This window comes from Engystomops pustulosus, chromosome 4, assembly GCF_040894005.1.
Source record: "Engystomops pustulosus chromosome 4, aEngPut4.maternal, whole genome shotgun sequence".
Lineage (NCBI taxonomy): Eukaryota > Metazoa > Chordata > Amphibia > Anura > Leptodactylidae > Engystomops > Engystomops pustulosus.
Genome location: NC_092414.1, coordinates 104,225,328 through 104,247,185, shown reverse-complemented (window position 1 = coordinate 104,247,185; position 21,858 = coordinate 104,225,328). Strand labels below are relative to the sequence as shown.

At 41.5% G+C, this 21,858-nt stretch overlaps 1 protein-coding gene across 3 annotated transcripts in view; it reads right to left on the bottom strand.

Annotated features, from left to right (window-relative positions):
* Positions 1-21,858, bottom strand: part of ST7 (suppression of tumorigenicity 7) — a 73,888-nt gene extending 52,030 nt beyond the window's left edge. For 2 of the 3 annotated variants that reach the window (XM_072146957.1, XM_072146955.1), the window contains exon 1: positions 21,635-21,858. In XM_072146957.1, the coding sequence (XP_072003058.1) occupies positions 21,635-21,785 (151 nt within the window). In that variant the 5' untranslated portion in view covers positions 21,786-21,858. Of the gene's footprint in view, positions 1-2,394; positions 2,832-21,634 lie in introns of those variants that run through there. The other variant, XM_072146958.1, reaches the window with a different exon arrangement.

Here is a 21,858-nt window from a genome sequence, read left to right as displayed (position 1 = left end):
ATACACTGTAATAGTATAGCTTTATGTTATTAATCCTGTATGGAGAGGGCATGGTATAAGAGTGCTATACATTTCTGTGTGCAACCCTCCAATTCTTCACAAAAGTAACATGTGAACCTTGTCCAACAATGGTTTATTTTTATGAAAAGCGACCAAGTACCGTAATCTGTTGTATAGAAGCTGGCGAGGATAACACAACTAAAGTCAGCCTCTTGAAAAAGGGAATGTTATTTTCTCCATGACTGCATCTTGAAGTGAACTTTCTCTCATCAAAAGTAAAAGCTAGTTCCTTACTTAAAGTCATTAGCTCTTTACAGTTTTTTTTTTTTAATAAACCACAACCAAGCTGATGGATTGTGTGTCTGCTTAGTCCTTCAAGTCTAGAATAAAAAACTTTTACATGCAGAAAATCTGTTACCTTCCCTTATTACACGGCGATCATCTACTTAAGAACACCCGACTTACATACGACCCCTAGTTACAAACAGATCTACTGGATGCTGGTAATTTACTTTAGCCCTGGGCAACAATGACCAGCTATAACAGTTATCACAGGTGTCTGCAATGAACCTTTATGGTTAATCCTGGTTCTTATGACAATCCAACATTTTTAAAATCCAATTGTCACAGAGAACCAAAAGATTTTGTCTGGAGCTACAATTATCAAATATACAGTTCCGATCTTACATACAAATTCAACTTAAGAACAAACCTGCAGAACCTATCTTGTACGTAACCCGGGGGGGGCTGTACATATATTAGAGACTACGATAAGATGTTTATTTTGACGTCCATGCTTTCTGCTTATAGGTAACATAAAAGTAGTCCATCTTTATAACACATATATATATATATATATATATATATTGATCTATAAGAGATAATAGAGTAATAAACACTGGTAAGTGATGAGAAGTGCAGGTGATGCATTTGAGCACTCCCCTGTCTCTGCATTCTGCTGCTGCCATGCTACAATGAGCACAATGGCAACCCCCTCCTCTTTATTAGCAATCTGGTTGCCTTGGGAACAGAAACAGCTAGCAGCAGAGAGCAAACAGATAGTATGTCTGTGGCTTTAACAGAAAGCCATGTGCAAGAGATAAAGGGAGCAGCCTTTTAGTACAGTGGATCCCGTCATATACAAAGGCACTGCAAGTCATGTCTATGGAATGGTCCAGCAGCATCCTCCTTCCTCCTGCTACTCATCTCCTGGACACCTAAAATGTCTTTCCTCACCTTCCACAAGGTGCACAGAGCCCAAAAAAAAAGTCCTTTCACTTGTCACACAATAAAAACGTGAGGCAGTGATTTCCTAAACCTGGAAACTCGAGAAGAAGTATATTCTGTAAAATATTAGAACTGCATCTCTCAACCATATAATCCTACACTGTGTAAATCACACATTATTGTAACAAACATGTCAAATAAAGAAAATACTAATCTTTTATCACAATCACACTTCCCAATTACGTTATATATAAAAACTAATGTAAAATGGTGGATAATATGGTCTTTTTTCCCATAGTATATATATACACCAATTTGGCATGCTTTGTAAAGTGCTGTGTAATCTGTAGGCGCTATATAAAGAATTATTATTATATATACACACAGTCCTGTGTAATGCACTTAAACCAGGTTAGGTCAGAGCACTGGGTGACTATGAAGAGCTGTCTGGTGGCACCTGCAGCACCATGTCACTGATAAAGACTCTGTCAATCAGAGCTTTATTACTAGATGTAGTGTGGATGGATAATGACCTATGCCACACAACACCAATACAAATATAACCGCCGCCTCACAAGTGCGCCCCTAAATAGAGCAAATACACGTGTTTCATGTATATTCTTTGTGTGGTCATACACAGTAAAGTGGAAGCACTACAGCCCTGGTCTACAAATCTGTATTTTAAGCAACGCCAGCCCCTGTAATGGCTGATCCTGCAGCTCCCAGTGATACTAATGTTATATAAGGTTAATGGTTAGGAATCATGTACTTTATGGATGATTGAGGCTCCAACAGAAACATAAAACCCATCACCTTCACAAAGACTAATCCAGCATTTTAATATTTAATACAGTTCTCATTTTGCCTTAATAATGGATTTATTAAATGTAAGATGCGGCCACCCTGCAGCCGGGCAGCTGTCAGGCTCTTTCTTTCATCTAAAAGCAGGCAGCATCTTCATCCTGCATCCATCCCTCCCGACAGACAGCTCGTATAGGCACATCCAAAGATCCATTAATGGCTCAGAGGAATCACTGACAATATATTCTGGGAAAGCCGCTGCTCTGCAGCTAGGAAGATGAAAGCCTAAACACATAGACTAGCAGAAAACACAATCATTTCTAATGTAGCGCCAACAAGAAGGAAAAGAAAGCCTCATTTACTTACACGAGGACTCTGTACCAAACATGGCTGGCGGCAGATCCGGCGTTAATAAATTAGGATGAAATGATGGAGTTAATATAGAAGGCTTTTACACAGCAGGGTTCATGAAGCCAGACAATGCAGCTCCAGCTATCCAGCTGCCAGATACCTTCCTCTGAAGCTGAAGGCTGCACAGCACTCTCACCCAGACACAAGCAGAAAAAATCATCAGCTTCTATTTTCAGTCCAATAGGCAAGATGCGAAGGCCAATGTGTCTCTTGTATGATGCAGGCAGGCAGAAATAGGTAGCAGAAACCAGATACTGCAGTCCACAGCCCTACTCTCTCTCCTAAGACAATAGCACAGCTTATGCACACACTGAATGACGTCAGGACACTGCAATGACCGACTGCTGTTAAGCAAAGCCTAGGAGGGGGCTCACAGAAAGCAGAGTAATTCAAATAGGAATTCCTTTGTCACCAAAGCCACAATGAAAAGGAGACATCCCCTTTCTTACATCTTGCACAGCAATGAACAGAGGGTAGCCTTGCACTTGTACGCACAGAAATGAAGGGCTATGCTCAACGGCGCTCCATCTAATTGGGAGCACAGCTTCGTATTAAGAATCCTTTCATCTTGATCCATACTATATAATAATAATCTTTATTTATATAGTGCCATCATATGCTTTATAACGCATGGGGGACATATACAAATAAAATAAGACATTACAGATTTCAGACCTGCAAGAATTAAAAATCTAAATATGACAAAAAAAATATTTGGAAATTTAACTAAATGAATGGCTAACTAAATAAAAGTCCAAAATGACAAAAAAACATAAACAAAACACAGTAAGGAAAGGCATTGCTTGGTAAAATATTTACTATAAAAAAAAAATCCCTTCCATAAGAGAATAGGTGTAAATGAAAAGAAAATATACCAAAACAATCCATTAAATGTAAATATATTTACTTTTTATAATGCCACAAATCTGATCAGGAGTTACACTGCTTTCACCTTCAATGTCACAGAAAATAGGGGTGAACCTGGGTTCTGTACTCTAGGAGGACATGTGTGCTGGAGCTGGACACCCCTACTTTTTGGGCTGGTAAAGGGCCATTTTTCTAAGGGTTCTTGCCCACAAGAGTGGAATATGGCCATGGATCTCCAATCTTTGTATAGATGGCACATGGCTGTACTAAATGCAATACTTTTTAAATGGATGAGTGCACTTGTTTTATTTTAATGAACCATGCATCCAAGTCCATTAAAAAAGTAAAGCATTTTTCACGGATCGAGTTTTATAGGGATCTATGAAAAGCAGCCAAATGGATGCAAACTGGCAGAATTGTCTTCTTTGCGTTCACATCACCTTAGTATCTAATCACATGTGCACTGGAAGCTTCATTAGAAGCCTCTTATGGAAAATTCTGTCAAAAATGTCAAACACAATAGCAAAGCAATACGCTCCATATTGTCCCTTGAAATTATTGTAGTCAGTTGTGTTGAGCACTGTCATTTTTGTTATTTTGCTCCTATGTTGGAGCAGTACAATGGAAATGGATTGATGTACATGTCGACAGAGAACACTCAAATCATTACAGCAGAAAAATACAAAAACCAGCAAACTTTGCAGCCTTGTGGATAGTACAGTGCCACACAGTGGCCAACATATTACACACAGTTGAATTAAAAAGCAGCCATATGTCTTACAATCCATTGCTGACAAAAGCTGCTAAAAACTCATAGGACATTGATTTTCCCTGACAAGATTATTAATGCAGATGTTTGTTAAAAGATCAAAGCTTAGATGAAGAAGCAGCAACACCACAAGCAACATCTGGGGTAAATTTCTTCCTATGTCAGCAATGCTCACAACTCTTATTAAAAAATAAACCCACCCAAAATAAATACTTCATATCCCTAAATGGTTCCTTTCCATGGCTGCAATGTTAAAAAAATCTGTTTGTAAACATATATGCATCTCACATGAGATGAGAGTCGTCCAATGATAACAATTGAATCCTGACTCCTGTATATGCAGTGTTCTCTGCACTGGCTTTCCTCATTAGTCCCGATTGATAGGTCTAACCAGGGCCACATATGCCATGAGGAGAGATGAAAATCTCGCCTCAGGCGTCAAGAATTCAGAGCCCTTTGAGGAGTGGCAGAATGTGCTGCTAATGAGGCCGATTCGGGCGCCTATTGCTGTAAGTAAATAAATCGCACTTGTCTCTTTAAGACACAGGTGCGATTCATATATGGAGCTGCCGCTGACGAGCCGGGAGGAGGCAAGAACTGCGCGGCGTGGGAGCACATGGACTGCATGTTAGTATAAGTTTTATTATTTTTGCTGGCCAACTATTGATACTGCGGGGCCTCTGTATATAAATAAACTTGATGGGGGTATATATGGACTATATATAAAATAAATAAATGGGAGGTGGCTATTAAGGAGGATGTATATAACTGAAAGGGGAGAGGCTGTGCATCTTGGGAGGGGGGGGGGGGGAAGAGGCTGTGCATCTTGGGAGGGAGGAGAGGCTGTATCCAAAACTACAGCTGTTCCTTTCTTAAAGGGAATAGTGTTCATTTTGAATGTAGATGGTACAAAATTGAAAGTTGCTATTTTCACTGTAATACGCAATATCATTGCTCGATATGTTGTACCGTTTGTGAAAGGAAGGCACACACCAAAAACTGATAAATGGTTTATCACTAGTGAACACTCTTCACACCAGCTGCGCATAACATAATGGGTACTGAAATGGCAGAATTCTATGGCAAGGCTTTTTCTGATCATTTATATTAAATTATATTATATTAATCTTTTAACTATTTTGGTTCTGTGTGCTATGGATCCGAATTTACAGGCAGTTTAAAATTTTGAATTGGTTTTGGTAAAACCCCACACTGCTGACTGGGAGGCAGGAAATGTGAAATAAAGTTTTAGAAAGTACCGAAATGATGCTGACAAAGGAATTTTAAAATCAGCATACCATAGGCTATTGGAACATGACACCAACTAAAAATAACATTTCTGGTGACAGGTTCGCTTTAAAATATTTTGCGCAACCCCTTTAACGGTCTGTACAGTAGTGGATTATAATATAGGTGTTTTGGGCGGTAGCCCGGGTTCCATGGCCATGAAAACCACCAACCAAAATTTTATATTGTGTAGGAGCTTAACATAAGAACAAATCCAGGGCCCATGACAGTCTTAATCTGCCACTGAGGCTGTTTATCTGGTTCTTTATAAAGAAAAAAGGGAGTGTGTCAAAAAGCAGTCAATCTTTCTTCAATCTTCACTCGAAAAAAGCCCCAGAGCTATGACATACAAAGACAAATTAATAAAACCAATTAAAACTGTACAAAGAGTACTGAAGACCCATACTGGGGTGGATAAATTACTTTGCCTAGTCACACCCTCTATTGCCAAAATAAGGGAGCAGATCCCTGCAGTGTCCAAAGCTGTAATAAAAAAAAAGTGTGATAAAGTGGCTCAGAGCAAAACGCTAAATCAATATACTGGATCCTGAATTCTACACAGGTACAGGATTGCATAACAAAATAAGTCAACAATTGTTGGTTACACAGGAAAGAATAAGGTGATGCAGACAGTCACTTTACTCAAAACAACCATAACACTACTACAGGCTAAAACATAGTGACAGAGCACCACATGCGTATCTTCGGGGATAAAAGGGGTATATCTGGTTCTTCCCAATGTCTCCAGAACCACTTCTATAACTAGTATAGAATTAGTGAAAGTGGAGTGCTCCCTGAAGTGATGCTCCCTTTTCAGACCTCTATAAGGGGCTCATCTCACACTTTTTAGCTCATTCACATATGACATTGGAGGCAAATTGGTTTATATTTAAATGGTAAACTTATTAATGCTACAAAGAATATTTCATATGTTTAGCATTTTTATCATAAAACCAAAAAAATGGCATGTGGAGATGTTTCACCAGATTCAGGAGCACTTTGAATTTTCATTCTAGCCCCCACGGTTGCAGAGATATCAGTCCCGAACTCTGGCTAATATAATCTACTGGGTGAAGAAGATCCTGGCAATTCCCAGGATAGTAAATTACTGCTCTTAGCTAGAAAATAAAATTGGTAAACAAAAAAATATTTTATATCCATCTCTCCCTGCCCGTCTCTCTCACTCACTCACTCTCCCTGCCTGTTTCTCAGTCTCTACCCCTATCCATCCTGCCTCACACATAAGCTGTCTTAGCCTCATTGCCTATAGTAGCAAATAAAAGTTCAGAGCTCATATTAATGACCTGTGGCAAAATGTCAACCAATCACAGCTCTTCTTAATTCCACAGCAGCAGCAGACAATGGCTTGTATATAGGGTGGTCAATAAGTGTATTTTGGAAAGCGCAGGGTGAAAATGTAAATTTAAAATCTAGTCTATGACGTTCCCCGAGTCACAGAGAGCGGCTGTGCAAAATTTGGTGCCAATTTCTTTAGCAGACAGTCACTGGTGTTAGACAGTAAGGCTGGAGTGATACTATAAAGCTGGGTGTCATCAGCATAAAGATTATACTAAAAACCAAATCTGCTGATTGTGCGGTCAAAGAGATAGGAAGAAAACCAGGAGAGTGCAGTGCCCCTCAGGCCAATGGAGCAAAGCATCCCAAGTAGGAGCTGGTGATCCACAGTATCAAACGCTGCCAAGAGATCCAGAAGAATGAGGAGAGAATAGAGCCCTCTGTATTAAGCGGTGAGAAGATCATTGGAGACTTTAGAAAGAGCAATTTCAGTGGAATGCATAGTATAAAAACCAGATTTGTAGGGGATTGAGGTGGGAGTTAGCTGAGAGATAGTGGGTTAGTTTGAAGATGAATGGGAGATTAGAGACTAGTTGGTAGTTAGCAGCATTGGACCACAGACCTTCGGACTATGAAGAAAGAAAAGTCTTGATAATGGATGGTCTTATAGTCAAGTAATCAAAAGAAAAGTGGATGTATATATCACAAAACATATTTTATTAAATATATATGTATACAAAAACCCTTTAGAGGTTCTACAAGTACACAAATGGACAAACATTGGCAATAAGTTGTATACAGTGAAAAAAATATCAGCATCTACTGGTATAGCGCAGTCAAGAAGGTTATAAAATAAATAGATGACTATACTTAATGTATTCCAGTTAGTGATCTTACAGTGGCATTTTGTGTAAAGGATTATAAAGAAAAATATATACAAGGCAATACCACAATAAGAGTGTTAAATAGCCAATACATATCAATCCCAGTTACCAGTCCGTGTCCATACAAGAGAGGGCCCGACGCATATCGCCTATAACAGTGGTGGCGAACCTATGGCACGCGTGCCAGAGAGCCCTCTCTGCAGGCACGCGTACCATCTCCCAAGTCTCATGAAAGTGGGCCCCGACGCCGGCTGGGTCTCTGCGCTCCGATGCCTGCGCGGCCCCGGCGCTCCGATGCCTGCGCGGCCCCGGCGCTCCGATGCCTGCGCGGCCCCGGCGCTCCGATGGACAACCAAATTGTGTACTCCAAGACTGATAGAGATAGATTGGAATTATATCTGTGAAATGTTGCATTTTTGTTACCGTATATACTCGTGTATAAGCCGAGTTTTTCAGCACAATAAAAAAAAATTACCCAGTTAAAAAAAATAAAACTTAAATACTCACCCTCCGACGTCAGCGCGGCTCCCCGATGTCGGTGCAGCTTACCGATGTCCCCGATGCCAGCGCGTCATGTCTTCTTTCTTATCTGCGGCTCCTCTTCTCTCTTCTGGAATGGACGCGGCCATGTTTTCTTCATGGCCGCGCATACTATGACGTCAGCAGCGGCCGCGTCATAGTATGCGCCTGCTAGAAGAAAAGAGGGCCGCGTCCATGCCGGAAGAATGAAGAGGAGCCGCGGAGAAGAAAGAAGACAGGACGCGCTGACATCGATAAGCCGCGCCGACATCGGAGGGTGAGTATTTAAGTTTATTTTTTTAAGGTCCGTGGGGGCAGGCTGCTGTATACTACTAGGAACTGCTGTATACTACTGGGGGCTGCTGTATACTACTGGGGGCTTGCTGTATACTACTGGGGGCTTGCTGTATACTACTGGGGGCTTGCTGTATACTACTGGGGGCTGCTAAATACTACATGGCGGCTGGCAGGCTGTATACTATTGGGGGGGGGGGGTTTGACCAATGCATTTCCCGCCCTCGGCTTATACTCGAGTCAGTAGTTTTTCACAGTTTTTGTTGGTAAAATAAGGGGTCTCGGCTTATACTCTGGTCGGCTTATACTCGAGTATATATGGTAATTACAGGGAATGTGTTATTTTGTTACTCTGAGCACATTTAAAGGGAACCTGTCACCAGGAGACACTAGCACTCCCCCAGTCCCCACAGAGCATAAAACATACACTGCCAAAGTGTTTTTCTATAAAAAATTGGTTTTACAGAAAAAAAGATATGTTATATTGTACCTTTCATTAGCATCTGCTGTGTGACGAGGCAGTTGCCTTTTGGGAGGAGCTGGAAAGGAGCAGTTCCCCCCCAACCTTGGCAAACATGTGACCTTTTCAAATATATGAATAAATCCCCTCCACTCGGGATTGGCTGTAGAGGAGCAGGGGGCGTCGCTAAGCCCAGTGATGGGTGTTTTCATATATTTGAAAAGGTCACATGGAGAAGCTGTTCTCCAAGGATGGGGGGAACTGCTCCTTTCCAGCTCCTCCCAAAAGGCAACTGCCTAGTCACACAGCAGATGCTAATGAAAGGTACAATATAACATATCTTTTTTTCTGTCTAACCAATTTTTAATACAAAAACACTTTGGCAGTGTATGTACTATGCTCTGTGGGGACTGGGGGAGCGCTAAAAATGGGTCTCCTGGTGACAGGTTCCCTTTAAGAATCTGGTCTTTGTGGGAATACCCCTTCAAGTGCTTTCTATACACACCAAAGCAACAGCCCTGCTGTCATTTAGAAGAATTTTTGCGCAAAACAATAAAAAGAATATTTCAGTCCAATTTACACACTGGTTATAATAATATTCCCCAGCAATAGACTCACTATGAGGTGAGAATACTCTTCAGCTCTTGTAATCGCCAAACAGCAGCAGCTTCTTAAAATAAATAAGGAAAACCACATCCAATATTATCCCCAGTCATTTTTAGCGAGAAGCTTTACTACTGTAAGCAGGCCTCATCCACAGACATGTGCCAAGTGTGTGATGGCTATAGCTTGTCACTTACTTGACATAAAACGCTGATCTGAAACTAATAAAGGCCATGGCATAAATGTTCTATTTTTGATGTGACAAAACTGTTTGTATATTCAATTCTGTACTATATTAAACAGCAGATACGTCACTGACGCACTTGTTGGCCCAATTTTTCTCACTGTGGTTGAACCCAAAACAGATACAAAATGCAAAGCCCATTTTTTTCTATGATGTTCCCTTTGCTTGGTGCTCTATTCCTGACACTAAAGTTAAGAGAAATCCGCATTAAAATGTACACAGAATTTGTTTTGCTTTTTTTTTTTTTCTTCCTTTTTTAATTTCCAGAAAAAAACCTGCCTGAAATCTGCACAAGTACAAAGCTTGCATTTGAATTCAATCTTAATTCACCCATGACTGTGGTGTTGGAAAAAAAAGCTTAGAGAAAAACCTCTGTAGAAAAGTGACATGACATGGGTTTTATTTTCATCAATGCTGCCTGTTATCCATCTCTTACTTCCAACATGTTTCCCCTGTATATCACAGGTTCATCTGGGGATTGACAGAAGTATATGACTAATACTAAAAGCCAGTCTAGTACTCATCTAGATTCCTAGCCAGCGAAGGGCTAAGTTCACATAATGATCCCCCGATGAACCTGCGATATGCAGGGGAAACGCATTGATAGTAACAGATATGATGCAATTTTGAGCTATACAACAGGAATAGATGTCTACTAGGGTGAGCTGTGGACTGCCCCAAGGACAGAAGCTGGGGCCTACAAAGGAGAAAATGAAAGGGCTGACTAGGTGCCTTGGCATCCTGCTGTGGACCTACACAGGAACTCCCTGCACTGAACCCCAACACCCCGATCGTTGGATTGGCGAGATTGATCCAGTTTTCATATACTTACCCAATTTTTATTTTGCACATAATACCCAAGATTTATGGTGCAGCATAGTGGAGTTATCTGATAGCTATGTCTGAATCTCGCTTGACTAGATCCCTGGTTACGGGTATGCTATTTTATATTTATTTGTTGGCAGAGTACAGCTGCAGCCTTTTTGGTGAAGGATAATTTTTTCGAGTGATTTTAAGTAACTTTGCACCTATGACAAGTAGTCATTCATGTTAAAAGTTATGTGTTAACTGTAAAATACCATGTTTCTCAGTTCATTATGTTTCATTTGCTTTATAGAAAATCATGAGTAAGCTGCAGCTCGCGGCCCCTATAAAAGGTCATGTGACCAGAGTTCAGTTCCTTAGTATGGGCCATAATGCTCTAGTCACATGACCTCTTATCGAGCAGAGAGCTGGAGCAGTCAAGAGCCCAGTCTGTCTACATGGCACCGTGCGCTCCCGAACACTGGACCTTCTGAAGATTCATTCAGACTGTCATAGTAGCCTGGGGCTTTTGAAATTCATCCGGATTTCCAAGGAAGGTAAAATCAGAAGCAAATCTACAATAAACAGATCTAGGGTTTGGTTGGGATGCTTTCCCCCAAATTACATATTTGCAAGGCTGCAGAGTCCCCCTGAAAACACAACCTTCCATTTACATGGAGCACTTGGGCTTCTCCATTATTAAATTTTTGGGCAAAACGGTTTGAGCAGTCGGACCCATAGCAATTAGACATTTAGGGGCAGATTTATCAAGCTGTCTGAAAGTCAGAATATTTCTATCTGCCCATGGCAACCAATCACACCTCAGCTTTCATTTTACCAGTGATCATGAATATTTTAAAAGGGAGCTGTGATTGGTTGCCATTGGCAACTTGAAATATTCTGACTTTCAGACAGCTTGATAAATTCTGAGAACAGAATTATTCCAAAGTCAGGTAATTTTCAATCTTATTGGAGGATATTTCTCTTACTAAAAGCTCCAATGGCCTTATATAAAGGACATCTACCACCAGATTACTGATGGTAGACTGTTCTATCATGGATGCTCGTTACCTCTAGGGGTTGATGGCACAGCTTTCAGCAACTTCCTCTGCTCCCGAATTCATCAGAAAACAACTTTATAAAAATATATAAATTAGCAAGTGACGCAAGTTCAGGCTCATGTCACTTGAGCGCCTCATGGCTTGGGCGTTCCATAATTATGCACGTCCCCCAGCTTATTATACACCCCTCTGTCCATCATGCTATGCTGAGTCAGCCAGTGACGTCAGCTGGCTGTATTGAAGCCTCGCACATGCCCCCGCAGGTTACAAGCATGGCTGAGCATGGACAAGTTCTAGAATTTTGATATTGTCCAAAACCAATACTACACAATAAAAACTAAATTTATACAGGCTGGCAAATATATTCCTTCCCTTTTATGACCAATACCTAGTACTGGCATCAAAAACTGAACACGTAAACACAGCACTGGGCTTTATGCACATGACTATGCTGATTTATGGCAGTGAAAAAAGAGGTTTCCTCCCATTTTTCATAGCTGAATTACATCTTTTAGGCATTCATTTTTCTCTGAACCTCAAACTGTGGTCTACTTAAATGTGGAAAAGGGTTCACACTAGAAAGTGCTCTACCTGCTTTTAGTGTAGGTGTGTGATGTGCAATAAAAAATATGGGCCTCATACAGCCTTTTTTCACAGACTACATTCAAATCATATTGTTTGGACACATTCAGGGATTATGGTAGAAACACTTCCGACATGCTAAACGTGATACTGGAAGAAGGAGGCATCTGTTTTGCCTCTGCACAGTATATGTTACGTCCAGCAGTGCTTTTCAATCCTGCTGCCTGCTGGAATGAGCAGTATTTGGAAGTAGAGGCTATGGGGGACGGATACAACTGTATAGCATCCATCTCTGGCCTCTGAAGAGTGAATACTGTAGGAATGTACCTGATTATATAAACTGTCTAAATACGGGCAGTTACATCACTCAAGCGGTACACTGAAAGTCAGCCGCAGAAAATCACTTTCAGGGGCGAAAGGCTGAACCAGAGAATATATTCCTTTATATGGGATATGCTGTAGCCTTTGTAGGGATATCATGGGACTCTATACCTTTTGCATTGGAGCTGCACTGAATATAAAAAGAATCCTATACTTTACTCAGGATAGACTGTAAATATATGATAGTGGTGATACAACACACAGCCTGATGCCGATAAGCGGTTTTTAAAGAGCCAGAAGCAGAATGCATAGTCTATTGTGTAAATGAATGAAATATGAAGTACTACACAATGGAAGGAACCTTTTGTTTCCAGCTCCTTAAACTGCAAATTGTTAGGCATGGCCACTGGTCAGTCAGCCCCATCCTTTAAGATACTGAAGGTCATTAAAACATATCCTGGAAAACCCCATTAGTATAATGTATTTTCTATGGAAACCACCATCAATACTTTCAGTGCTGCAGATTATTATTATCTATAACAGGATGTTGAGAGCTCCAGTTCTTATCACAGAGATCTGAGAAGCAGACATCAACCACAGGAGGAAGTCCAGCTCCAGCCACAAACTGTCAACCAGCAGAGAAGACCGAGCACAAGATAAGACAATATACACTCACGGCCACTTTATTAGGTACACCTGTCCAACTGCTCCTTAACACTTAATTTCTAATCAGCCAATCACATGGCGGCAACTCAGTGCATTTAGGCATGTAGACATGGTCAAGACAATCTCCTGCAGTTCAAACCGAGCATCAGTATGGGGAAGAAAGGTGATTTGAGTGCCTTTGAACGTGGCATGGTTGTTGGTGCCAGAAGGGCTGGTCTGAGTATTTCAGAAACTGCTGATCTACTGGGATTTTCACGCACAACCATCTCTAGGGTTTACAGAGAAGGGTCCGAAAAAGAAAAAACATCCAGTGAGCAGCAGTTCTGTGGGCGGAAATGCCTTGTTGATGTCAGAGGAGAATGGGCAGACTGGTTCGAGCTGGTAGAAAGGCAACAGTGACTCAAATCGCCACCCGTTACAACCAAGGTAGGCAGAAGAGCATCTCTGAACGCACAGTACGTCGAACTTTGAGGCAGATGGGCTACAGCAGCAGAAGACCACACCGGGTGCCACTCCTTACCCTTGAGGAAGTCACCAACACGGTGACGATACGCGTGGGGCTTGCTCCACTCCCCATCCAACTGACCTGCCTCCCTGGCTTTCATCCCAGTACTAGACACCACATGTCTCTTCTACAATTGGGTATTGTATGAGCAGGTTGAGGGCTTACAAGGTTTTACTCCACACGTTATTGTTTTGCACAGAGCACTTTACTGCATTGCCGCCATCTAGAGGTTTTCTAGGACCGACTATGGTAATTTACCTATAAATAATTGTCTATCTGTGCGAATTACTGATTGTGGATGGGGAGTGTAAGGGACTACTACCCTTGGAAGCTTTATACACCCACTGGGTGTATGTTTTAAATGTTTTTATATTTGTTGTCTTGCTATTATTACTGTTTGTATCAATAAATGGATTTTTTGGTTATGTGATTTCCTGTACACATCCAACTTTTTTCTTGTTCTGATTGTTGCATGTCCATCCCTTTATGACCACAATGTACCCAACATCTGATGGCTACTTTCAGCAGGATAATGCGCCATGTCATAAAGCTGCGGCAACTGTGTGATGCCATCGTGTCAATATGGACCAAAATCTCTGAGGAATGCTTCCAGCACCTTGTTGAATCTATGCCACGAAGAATTGAGGCAGTTCTGAAGGCAAAAGGGGGTCCAACCCGTTACTAGCATGGTGTACCTAATAAAGTGGCCAGTGAGTGTATACCAATACATAGCAAAATACTGTGTGCACATACAGCACCGTAGTCATTCTATGTGTGGTTCTGTATGTTTTGCATGTATACGAAATGTGAAGCTGTGTGTAGGCCATTGTGTGAAAACTTGTTTTACTTAATTCAACATGCAAGAATTTCTAACATCAACAGAATACAGCCCAAAACGTTTAGTCCCAGCAGAAAATATCTAGGAGCGCTGGGAACATTACAGGGTCATGCACATTACAGTTTCCTTGATAAAAGGACCATGCCATGCACAGGAGTAAAGCAACACATGATTGTAAGGCTACATTAATATCTCCTTTTTAGCGCTCCATTGCAACGATAAATCAGGTGGATTCCCCACGATATACTCATACAGTGGAATACGTCCGCCTGTTCCACACAGAGTGAACATTTGCAGCATCCAGTGAATGGCTGCTGCAAATGTTTAGTATGTACAGTTACATCACTGGGGACCTCCTTGAGTATTCAGTACAGACCAAAAGTTTGGACACACCTTCTCATTCAAAGAGTTTTCTGTATTTTCTATAAAAATTGTAGATTCACACTGAAGGCATCAAAACTATGAATTAACACATGTGGAATTATATACTTAACAAAGAAGTGTGACACAACTGAAAATATGTTTTATATTCAAGGTTCTTCAGAGTAGCCACCTTTTGCTTTAATTACTGCTTTGCACACCTCTTGACGAGCTTCAAGAGGTAGTCGCCCGAAAAGGTTTTTCACATTACAAGTGCCCTGTCAGATTTAATAAGTGGGATTTCTTGCCTTATAAATGGGGTGGTGACCATCAGTTGTGCTGTGCAGAAGTCAGGCGGATAGAATTTGTATTATGGCTAAAAAAAAAAAAACAGCTAAGTAAAGAAAAACGAGGGGCCATCGTCAATTTAAGAAATGAAAGTCAGTCAGTCCGAAAAATTGGGAAAACTTTGAAAGTTTCCCCACATGCATTTGCAAAATCCATCAAGCGCTACAAAGAAACTGGCTCACATTAGGACCGCCCCAGGAGAGGAAGACATTGAAGAACCTAGAATATAAGACATATTTTCAGTTGTTTTACACTTTTTTGTTAAGTATATAATTCCACAGGTATTAATTCATAGTTTTGATGCCTTCAGTGTGAATCTACAATTTTTATAGTCCTGAAAATACAGAAAACTCTTTGATTAAGAATGTGTCCAAACTTTTGGCCTGTCCTGTGTATTTCTGCAGCCGCTCTGTAGCTTCAGAAGCCTGCCAAGCTCCAGCTATATTTAGCTTCTACAGCTTTATTTTACAGCTATAAGAACAACAGTACGTACAGAACGTGTTGCCTAATGGTAAGATTTACGTAACAGGCATTTCTAGGAACATCATTAGCCTATCCATCAGTATGACAGTTCACGTAGGGCGAACATCAGCACAATATACTACTAAATGTGTTACAGATAGCCAATAGGTGATAAGCGTATTCAGCGTGTAACATATTAATATATAAATATCTTTATGTGAAATTCTAAATTATCATCTTTTATCAGTTAAAAACTGACAGTACACCTCTAATTCACTGCAGTGCCAAAGGTATTGTAAACAACCAGCAACTTATGGACAGTAATGAGCAAAAAAAAACAAAACAAAAAAAAACAACCCACACACCTATTTTTCAATGTTTTTGGGGAAAAAAAAAATAAAAGAAGATGCCAAAATCAGGTAAATACAACCTCAAACACCAGATTCCACCACATTTAACAAAAACTATGCCAACATGCAGTTGTACTGTGTGTAAAATTTTGTACATAATTTACTGTTCCATAGGAATAAGAAAGGCAAGTTGCACCCAAGTTCTGATATTCAATTGAGTGATTATCAGCAAGTGTGACCACCTCTATTATAGCTGATGTTTTGCCAGTTTTCTGGTTTAAAGTATTCATTGTCACAGAGAAAACACATCAGCAATAATCTTAAAGAAACATGTGCTACTGCCGAATTTGGAAAGAGCTTTAAAGGGAACCTACCACCACGAATCTACCTATAAAGGTAGATCGGGTGGTAGGTGGATGTATGGGACGTGAGGATAGCCCTTTTTAGAGCTAATCCTCACGTCCCCGCTAGCCTAGCATAAACTTTATTGCCCTAATATGTTAATTTAATTAAGCGGCTACCGGGGCGTGGAGTAGCCGGACACGAGGCTACACGGCGCGGCTACTCCACGCCCCAGTAGCTGCTTTCCCCCGCCTACCCTGTGATCTTCGGCGCGCAGCTCCTGGCAGCTGCGCGCCCTCGTCCGAGAAGCCGGAGTTCTGCGCATGCGCAGTAACTCCGGCCAAGATGCGCGATCTCGGGAACGAGGCCGGAGTTACTGCGCATGCGCAGAACTCCGGCTTCTCGGACAAGGGCGCGCAGCTGCCAGGAGCTGCGCGCCGAAGATCACAGGGTAGGCGGGGGAAAGCAGCTACTGGGGCGTGGAGTAGCCGCGCCGTGTAGCCTCGTGTCCGGCTACTCCACGCCCCGGTAGCCGCTTAATTAAATTAACATATTAGGGCAATAAAGTTTATGCTAGGCTAGCGGGGACGTGAGGATTAGCTCTAAAAAGGGCTATCCTCACGTCCCATACATCCACCTACCACCCGATCTACCTTTATAGGTAGATTCGTGGTGGTAGGTGCCCTTTAAGGCCATTTACTAACAATTTGAAGTCGATCATTTTACAGTGAAAAAGATTTACAAGTGGAAAACATTCAAGAAAGTTGACAAGGATTGGATGTCCCAGCACATTCAGACCACACCATGCTCAGAGAACTTGTGGGAAAAAAAAACTTAAGATCAACATTGCAGACTCTGCAGGACTCAGCATGTCAAATGTTTAAGTTCATGACAGTATGATTAAAAAAAGATTTAACAAGTATGGCTTGTTCAGAAGAATTTTTTTTTTTTTTTTTAAGAGCATGACAATACAGCTTTAGCTTACATTTACACGAACGTATGCCCCCACAGCTACAGCCAGGCGGTCATAAGTCCGGCACCATGAAGAGGAGGGGGGTTGACTCCTCCCCTCTCCATAGCGATGCACGGCGTACGGACCGTAACACGGAGAAAGATAGGAAGTGTTCAGCACCTGTGTCTACATACGTCCCCCATACTGTCATGTGAATGTAGCCTTACTTTGAAACCGGCATCTGAATAAACCACAACTTCTGGCAAAACGTCCTTTGGGGAAAGAAGACTAATAGGGGATATTGCTGCATTTGTATATTTATACACGTGCACGATCGGAAACTAAAAATGTCCAGGCTATCAGCTCTAAGTTAAAAAAAAAAAAAAATAAAGATTAAAAATAAAGAGTTAGACACTCAGTAAAGAGGCTCTCCATGGATATAGAGAAGTTCCCATGTGGGCCAGGAGACACATATTGGGGGGAGGGGAAGAGGATGACATATACCTGTCACAGGTCATCTCCCATTTTTCACTTCACTCTAGTACTTCCATTTTCAAGTCATGCATCAGTCTGGAAATTCCAGACCTACTTCATTCAATGAGTGACTGGGAGGCAGAACAGGAAGTGTCAATTGTCTGAGAAGACCACCTATTGGATAAGGAGGGTCTTGTGTCCTCCGAGACCATCTGTTCATGTAACAGCCCCAGAGGACCGGGGTAAGTAAAAAAATATTAATTGAAAACCCCTTGTGACTACATCAAAGACATACACGAAGGCAAAGAACAAGGAGCGTGAGGATTCAAACACATCAGGATCACAAAAACGCATCATAAAACGCATGTGTTTTGACCAAAATGCTTGTTTTGTAACTAGCAACATGTGTTTTACATTGTTTATCATTATTGTAAATTTTAAAAAGTATAAAGATATGATGTAATTTACAGAATGTTTCCTCCCCACATTTACTAAGAGGCTCAGACCTGGCTGAGATTTCCGCTACAGCCTCCACTGGTTTTCCAGCACAGGCCATAGTAAATACTACAGGCTTGGATGTCCACTTTTTGAATACGGTAAGTGGGCGCCGGGAATTGCAACCTACCAAAGTAATTGCTCTAAGAATGGGGGTTAAGTTCAACGTTCACAACTTGTAGTAAATCAGCCATATATATAGTGCCTATGCCCCATGTGCCTCCAGCCTGAGGCAAGATTTTTTGCACAAATAGGTAGGAAAAAAATCTCCTCACAGAGAGATTTATCCTGAGGGGAATTTTTAAAGTCGGTTTCATTCTACTGCTGAAACCAATATCAATCACAAGACTAGGTCCCAATTCTCAGGTTGATAATGTGTCCTGACAGTACTATTATGGCCAAAATTGCCACGCACTTGTAATTGACTGATCAGGTTGTTATCCCCTATACTGTCAAAATAATTGGTGCAACCCACTGTACTAAAAATTCATTATTGTAAAGGGGTCTGTCTTTTTTTCATGCTACAAGTCCTTAATTCCTGTAGTTTCTCCTATTGTTGCATCAGCATTTTTGACCTTCTTGTCATCGTTCACACTGAATACTTACGCGATTTTCTACAAAGATGACAACTTAAATATGATTTTGAATTTTGGATTTAAAAACCGGGCCACTAGGTTCAACACTCTTCCCCAGACTTTTCTCCAGTCATTCAGTAGGGAAAAACACATGGTTAGATACAAAAAGGTTTTTTCTGCTGCGACACTTGAGGGGGTAGTGTATGCATATATGAAAAATGTATGGATTCTTTTTCTGTTAGGAATGGCACAAAATCATATCAAATCAAAACTTTTATTAATTGTGACTCTACGGTTATTCTTTACATAACTGAATGCAAAACCTGCAATATTCGATATGTGGGTTGTATAATACGTAAATTGAAAACCAGAATTACCGAACTCTGGGATTGTTCAAAAAGTATGTCAGGTGCATGGTGACACTTTGCCAGTATCCACTCCAGTTGTTTCATCTTTTTGATTTTATGTCATAGAGAAAGTATATCCAACAAAAAGAGGAGGAGACAGATGTAGGTCCCTGCTTAAACGGGAAGCACATTGGATCTTCAAGTTGGAGACTTGGGGGAGATTTATCATCGAGTTTCTGAAATAAAACTGTTCTAGTTGCCCATGGAAACCAATCAGAGCTCAGCTTTAATTTTATAAACAGCTGTGGAAAAATAAAAGTTGAGCCCCATTTGGTTGCCATGGGAAATCTCCCCCTAGATCTCTAAAAGGTCTCAATTTCAGATCCGATATCTTGTTTTTTAATTAAAACATACATTTTTTGTATCATCGTATTTCCACATGTACATGAATATGCACAATGCAGCCATGAATATTGATATATTATATATAAGTGTTATTCCACATTGTACGATGCAGAGCATATGATTGACTTACAAACATGTAAATGTAACTAGTGATAATATTATGTATTAGTGTCATTCCCTACATTTCAGATACAATATATGTTGGTCACTAGTTCAGACGTTTTGTTATTCCATGTAATTTGAACTATTTTGTCAAACTAGCAATTCTAAAATTTAAATTCTTTACTAAATTAATCATCACTAACTCTAATTTCAGAAGAATTAAATAATATGCAATGCTGTTCAATGAATATTACTTTGTATTGAGGCGTTTCATTGTGTGTAGTGATGCGCCATTGGAGACACTCCCCGGGGGCTGCGTCACTCTACAGGGACACACGCCTCTCACCCAGGGATTGGATTCTGGGCGAGCACAGGGTCGGGAGGAGGAGGGGCAAGTGCTAGTCACCCCTCTTCATTCCATAGGCAGAAGAGTGGACGTACCGCATATCTGGCAAAGTATAGGACCAGTCCTACACCTTGCGGGGAGGCTGCCCAACAAGGTCAAGGTGCGGTGATGCACCAGCTGCTCACTGCGCCGTGACCAGGAGCCAATGAAATCTATGGGGGCCATGATTTGCGACCAGATCACAGCCCCCATTGGGGCCGTGTGAATAAGCCCTAATAAAATTTGATGTGACTTTGTGGGATTTTGATGTGTGCTCCAAAATGTTTCGGGTGTAAACTAATAGAATCAAATCAGATAAATCGAACTATGATCATTCAGCATATCATCAAGATATAAAATCTGGTGCAGACTGTCTTTCCAAGGAGGGTTAACTGCCTGAGCTCTGGGCAGCAGAACTGAGTGCGTTCACACGTGGCAGGCGTTTTCAAACTAATCAAACCAGCTGAGAAGAGGAGGAGATTTGCCTGATTACATAGCTGTTAACAATGTATTAACATATATTATGTAAACACAATGTTAACAGCTATATAATGAGGCAAATCTCCTATTCTCAACTGTTTTGATGTGTTTGAAAATGCACGTGTTACTGCTACATGTGAACGCATCCGCCATGTCCAGGCTACTTAATACAGTAGAGACAGACGCAGCAAGTTTAATGGAACAGACTCACTCATGTACAACCATCCGGTCATAATTTTAAATATTTTTGTTAAATCAACCTCACTACAACTTTATTGATGGCAATGTTTTGAGGTGTACTGTTTGATTCCACTTAGGGGCCGTTCACATGGTGCATTTTGGTTGCGTTTTGAAACGCATAATAACAGCTGAGGAGAGGTGATTTTCCTAATTACATTATTGTTAAGATTTGCATTTACAAAACACATTGTAAACGTGATGCTAACAATAATGTAATTAGGAAAATCACCTCACCTTCTTCCTGCTAAACAGCAGCACTAAAATGATAATAGGGGAAGAAGGGACTGCCTGCATCATTCAGCACAGGGTGGACAGCCCGAGAAGAGAAATCTCCTGAAAATGCACAAGGTTTGCATGGACTCCCTATTGATTGCATGGCAGGCTTTCCATATGTGTGGTGACCCTTACATTTCCTAGAACTGACAAGCAGTCACTTAGTAAGGTGAAAAGTCCTAGAGGAAGCTGCCTGAACAGACATCACTGAATTATGAGAGAAAGAAGAAAAGTCCCGTCCAACCGGTGTCCCACTCACAACATTCGTTATTATCGTACACGGGTGACGTCACAGCAGCGCCAATATACCGCCTATCATAGCGCGAGATACTGCCGTGAACTCAACACAACTTTCCCACAACAGCCGGTGGACCCGGCGCTAGGACCCAGCAGGTTCCCCGCAGCCGTCCATTGAAAAGTCCACAAGAAAACAACATAAAGTACAAGTAACAGAAAGTACCGGAGCAGAGGAGCGGGTCCGGTGCCCCGGTTCCGGCCAGGCTGCACACATTGTGCCCGGCGCTCCCATGAAGTGCGTGCACAGAGTTTCCCTCCCCGTGTGTCTCGGGTGTGCGGAGAACGTGGCAGAGCCCCCCTCCTCCTACCTGTGCTCAGATTGTCATTGATCTTCAGCGGGACCCTCAGGATGTAGACCAGGAAGAGCATGAAGAAGAACCACACGGTCCACAGATAGGTCCACGACCACACCACGCACGACTTGAGCTGCTCCAGGAAGCCTGCCCCAGCTTCAGCCATATTTTATTGTGTGAGTGAGGGCTCTCCTGCGAGCTGTGTGTGCGGCCCACAGTGCAGCCAATCCGAGGAGAAC